The 4,797-nt window shown below is 49.3% G+C and overlaps 1 protein-coding gene across 1 annotated transcript in view; it reads right to left on the minus strand.

Moving 5' to 3' along the window:
* Nucleotides 1-4,434, minus strand: part of kcnk10a (potassium channel, subfamily K, member 10a) — a gene marked incomplete at both ends in the record, with an annotated part of 36,118 nt that extends 31,684 nt beyond the window's left edge. Inside the window, 2 exons of the mRNA XM_083643644.1 lie at nucleotides 419-810; nucleotides 4,377-4,434. Of these exons, the coding sequence (XP_083499770.1) occupies nucleotides 419-810; nucleotides 4,377-4,434 (450 nt within the window). The remainder of the gene's footprint in view (nucleotides 1-418; nucleotides 811-4,376) is intronic.
* Between the last annotated feature and the right edge of the window lie 363 nt (nucleotides 4,435-4,797).

The raw sequence follows: 4,797 nt of genomic DNA on the forward strand, positions 1-4,797 counted from the left end.
AGAGCATCATACTGTACATTACCATATACATTTAAGGCTTCCCATCTATTTCCAAAAACATCTAAGCCTGTTTTGATAACCCCCCCCCCCCTCTCTCTCCTCTCTCTCTCTCTCTCTCTCTCTCCCCAAATTCACACAACTTCCAAGGACATTGGATGTGTGTCGGAGCCCTTCGGTCTACATCGACACCTTTGTATATAAATACTGGCCAGCTCCATGTGGTTTGTATCTGATTGCAGGGTGGCTGGCAGTGTTTGGAGTGTGTGTGATGGCTTGGATGGCGTCAGATCAATGCGGGAGCTCAGGTTTCAGTAGACCTGAGGCCACGCTGGGGCCTCATCTATCTATCTGGAGCTGAAGGAAAAAGCCGGAGTATCGACCAGCAGCCGGCGGGGGGGCGAGACGGAGCGCGTCTTACCTTGATGAGAGACTCCAGCTCGGCCGGCGACACGCAGGGATGCTTCTGCAGGAAGGCCGCTTTCTCCGCCGTGATGGTGATCTTCTGGTTGCTCTCGAAGGGCTGCTCCAGCGCCTGGAACACCAGACCTCCGGCCACCAGGTAGGCCACCACCACCACGAACACGGCCAGCACCGTCTTCCACTTCATCACGGTGAACATGATGACGGCCGATCCGTCCGGCGCCCCCTCGATGTTGGTCACCATGGTGGCCGGGCGGGAGCCCACGGAGAGCCGCGACACGCCGCAGCCCATGGGGTTCTGCATGGTGGCCACGGTGGCCTGCACCAGGCTGGCGTGCACCATGCCGCCTTGCTTCACCTTTTTGGGAGGCACCGGGCTGGGCGGGACTGCTACTGTAACCAAGAAGGAGATTAACGATCAGTGCGTGCTGCACCCGTACGACGATGTTTACTGCCGACGAACGCTGCCATGTGCGACAGGTGAACTGCGTGCACACAGCCGACACAGGGGTTTCTTTTTGTATGAGACTTGGCAAGGGCAATTCAATTCATTTAAAGACGTTTGATAATCCCCAAAGGCCTAGATGAGATGGGGCAGAGAGAGAGAGCGAGAGAGCAAGTGAGAGAGAGAGAGAGAGAGAGATCAAGTGAGGGAGAGAGAGAGAGGATGAGGTCTGAGGTCGGAGGAAAAAGTGAGACATATAGAGGAAGGAAGAGAGAGATAGATGAGTCCACAGGGTAAGAGTATTTTAAGAGACCATTAAGAGACCACAGTCTATATGGCAACGATAAACAGTCAGCGTGTTGCACAGGCAAGCAAATTAATATCCAACAAAGTTTTACATGATCGCTGTGGGTCACAAAAAAGGTCCAGAGAAAGAAAGAAAGAAAGAAAGAAAGAAAGAAAGAAAGAAAGAAAGAAAGAAAGAAAGAGATATAGATAGATAGATAGATCGATCGATCGATCGATCGATCGATCGATCGATCGGGGAGGTCCACAGGGCACAGAGACAGCAGTCCATTTGGTGACTATCGCTGACCTTATTTATTGTCACCAAGCTTTTCCATGAGGCTATTTGATAGAAAGGCAGAGTGTGTATGAGCTCTGCAGGCTGTGCAGCTAGAATGTCTTTGAGCCTTTTACCAGAAGCTATTAAGCCCTGCTAAGTGAGCCAGCAAAGACATGCTCCACCTGGCTGTCTCCATCAGCCACTCTGTTCACAAAGACATGCTCCACCTGGCTGTCTCCATCAGCCACTCTGTTCACAAAGACATGCTCCACCTGGCTGTCTCCATCAGCCACTCTGTTCTCAAAGACATGCTCCACCTGGCTGTCTCCATCAGCCACTCTCAAAGACATGCTCCACCTGGCTGTCTCCATCAGCCACTCTGTTCTCAAAGACATGCTCCACCTGGCTGTCTCCATCAGCCACTCTCAAAGACATGCTCCACCTGGCTGTCTCCATCAGCCACTCTGTTCACAAAGACATGCTCCACCTGGATGTCTCCATCAGCCACTCTCAAAGAACTGCTCCACCTGGCTGTCTCCATCAGCCACTCTGTTCTCAAAGACATGCTCCACCTGGCTGTCTCCATCAGCCACTCTCAAAGACATGCTCCACCTGGCTGTCTCCATCAGCCACTCTCAAAGACATGCTCCACCTGGCTGTCTCCATCAGCCACTCTGTTCACAAAGACATGCTCCACCTGGCTGTCTCCATCAGCCACTCTCAAAGACATGCTCCACCTGGCTGTCTCCATCAGCCACTCTCAAAGACATGCTCCACCTGGCTGTCTGCATCAGCCACTCTGTAGTGTTCACAAAGACATGCTCCACCTGGCTGTCTCCATCAGCCACTCTGTAGTGTTCACAAATACATGCTCCACCTGGCTGTCTCCATCAGCCACTCCCAAAGACATGCTCCACCTGGCTGTCTCCATCAGCCACTCTGTTCACAAAGACATGCTCCACCTGGCTGTCTCCATCAGCCACTCTCAAAGACATGATCCACCTGGCTGTCTCCATCAGCCACTCTGTTCACAAAGACATGCTCCACCTGGCTGTCTCCATCAGCCACTCTGTTCACAAAGACATGCTCCACCTGGCTGTCTCCATCACCCACTCTGTTCACAAACCTCAGCAAACAACCTCCAACGCCGGCCGCACAAACACAACCGCTCATGGAAGATGCAGTGTCTTTTCAAAACAGCAGGTCTACACTGGCTGTTCAAAACACGAGGGTTTCTTCTTCTGATATGAAGATCTCATATCTTCCTGATAGGAGCTGCAGCCCTGTTTGTGCACAATGCACATCTCAGCTAGCATCAAAATCAAAATGCTTCTGTACTTCGTGTGCTTGGCTTCAGCTGCAAACCCGTCCCCTGTGATCCGTATCTAGATTCAATCATGGAAATCAATAACGCATCAAGGCTTTCACCTTGATTCACCTCATGCCATTAGTGTTCTCTCCGTGAAGAGAAGTCTCCCTAATATTTTGTACATTCAGTGTAGTCTAACTGTATATAGAATATATATGTCTCTTAGAGCAAGCAGGGGGTACCAGGGCCCCCCAACAAACTGATCACATGTTAAACTTCACCATTTATCATTTACCAAAAGTGAACACAATTACAGAATGGAGGAGAGTGACTATGGTGATCATAGTTTAGAAAAGGTTGAGAATCACTGTCTTAGAGGTGTGTGTGTGTGTGTGTGTGTGTGTGTGTGTGTGTGTGTGTGTGTGTGTGTGTGTGTCGTATTGTTTTATTCAGCTGCACTCATTTCCTAATCCTAATATTCAGTAATATTTTACAACACTATTTGCAACACTATTTTATAGGCAACCCTGATCTCACTCACGACCGACTTGTAAAAACCAATAGAATTGGGCGCTTTTGATTTATGTAACCAATCAGCTGCAATATATGCAGAACATGACATTCCTTACAGTGGTCTGGCAGGCGCGATGCATTCTGATGAGCAGCGCTGCATGCTTGGTGGTGTGGGACCAACACTTGAGGGGGAGTCTAAAAACAAGGTTACCATTTCTCCTCAGAAGGTCGTGCATTGAAAGCAAACGGGTACATAAATCACCTGCATTGGCTGGCTGGCCAGACATGTGATGATGTGGTGTGTGTGTGTGCGTGCGTGTGTGTGTGTGTGTGTGTGTGTGTGTGTGTGTGTGTGTGTGTGTGTGTGTGTGTGTGAGAGAGAGAGAGAGAGAGAGAGAGAGAGAAAGTACTGTACGTGATATACATGCAGGATTGAGGGGGGGATCTACCCGGGATGAGGTAATGTTTCGACCAGTCATGCCCTGTATATCAAACTGAAGCAGATCTTCTATATGGCTGATTGCTGATTGGCAGGTTCGGTTCCCATTGAATTTTCATGCAAAATCATGTTGTGGGGCACAATTGGCTCACAATTGTCTAACTACACAGTATGTAGCCTATAAGACTCAACACATGCTCCCCTGGTGTTTTGAGCACTGGGGGCGCCAGTGGTTGGGCTGCAGCAAACGGTCGTGCTTTATAGCAGTCATGGAGATGGTTTGGGTAGCCCACTCTCACTCTCACAGTATAGGAACTTCTGCAGGGTGGTGTATAATGACGGCCAATTATGCAGCATTTGCTTCTACTTCTCTGTGAAGTCTGATCAGCATAAATTATAGGGTATGTTAGTCATTGGTCAATATTGGTAAGGAAACAATTGAAGTCTATTTTGCCGTTTACAGCCAGGAGAGGGCTGTATTGCATAATATTAAAGATCAGTTAATCAGCATAATTTGTGCCACATTAATGGGAACTTGACTTTGGTCACAATAATGTCAATCCAGTGCGAAAATCGATTGGGAGTTGATACTGATCAGCCAATCATTAGACGAGATGTTGCCTCAGAATGACTGCAGTGTTGTGATATTGTTTTCTAAGACAATGATGCAAATACAAAGAGCTACAACCTGCTGAAGGGTTGGAGTTCCCCGGTTTTCTTGGATTCTCCGTGGGGAATTTCATCTTGATTCTCTTGGTTGTTGCTGCTAAAAAAGAAGAAACCCGTATTTTATGGGGAATTTCTCGGCGCCCCTTCGATGGAAGCCGATTTTAACCGAGAGAGGATGGAGAACGGCAAGCAGTAAAAACACATCATCGATCCGCGGCTTGTCGAGCTGTTGTATAGTCGGTGCATGAGAGGCTACATGCGGATGACTCCCAGCTTCTCTTCGCCCTGCGCGGCGCGGCGGTCTTCTTCAGGAGGAGCGCACACCCACCGCTCGCTGCACCACTGCCCGCTGGGCGCCAAGCATTGTGCGCGGAGGTCAAAAGGCAGGAGACGGAGCTCCACTGAGGAACTATACGCTTACATTGTGATGGATATTT

This window comes from Poromitra crassiceps, assembly GCF_964638095.1.
Source record: "Poromitra crassiceps genome assembly, chromosome: 9".
NCBI lineage: Eukaryota > Metazoa > Chordata > Actinopteri > Beryciformes > Melamphaidae > Poromitra > Poromitra crassiceps.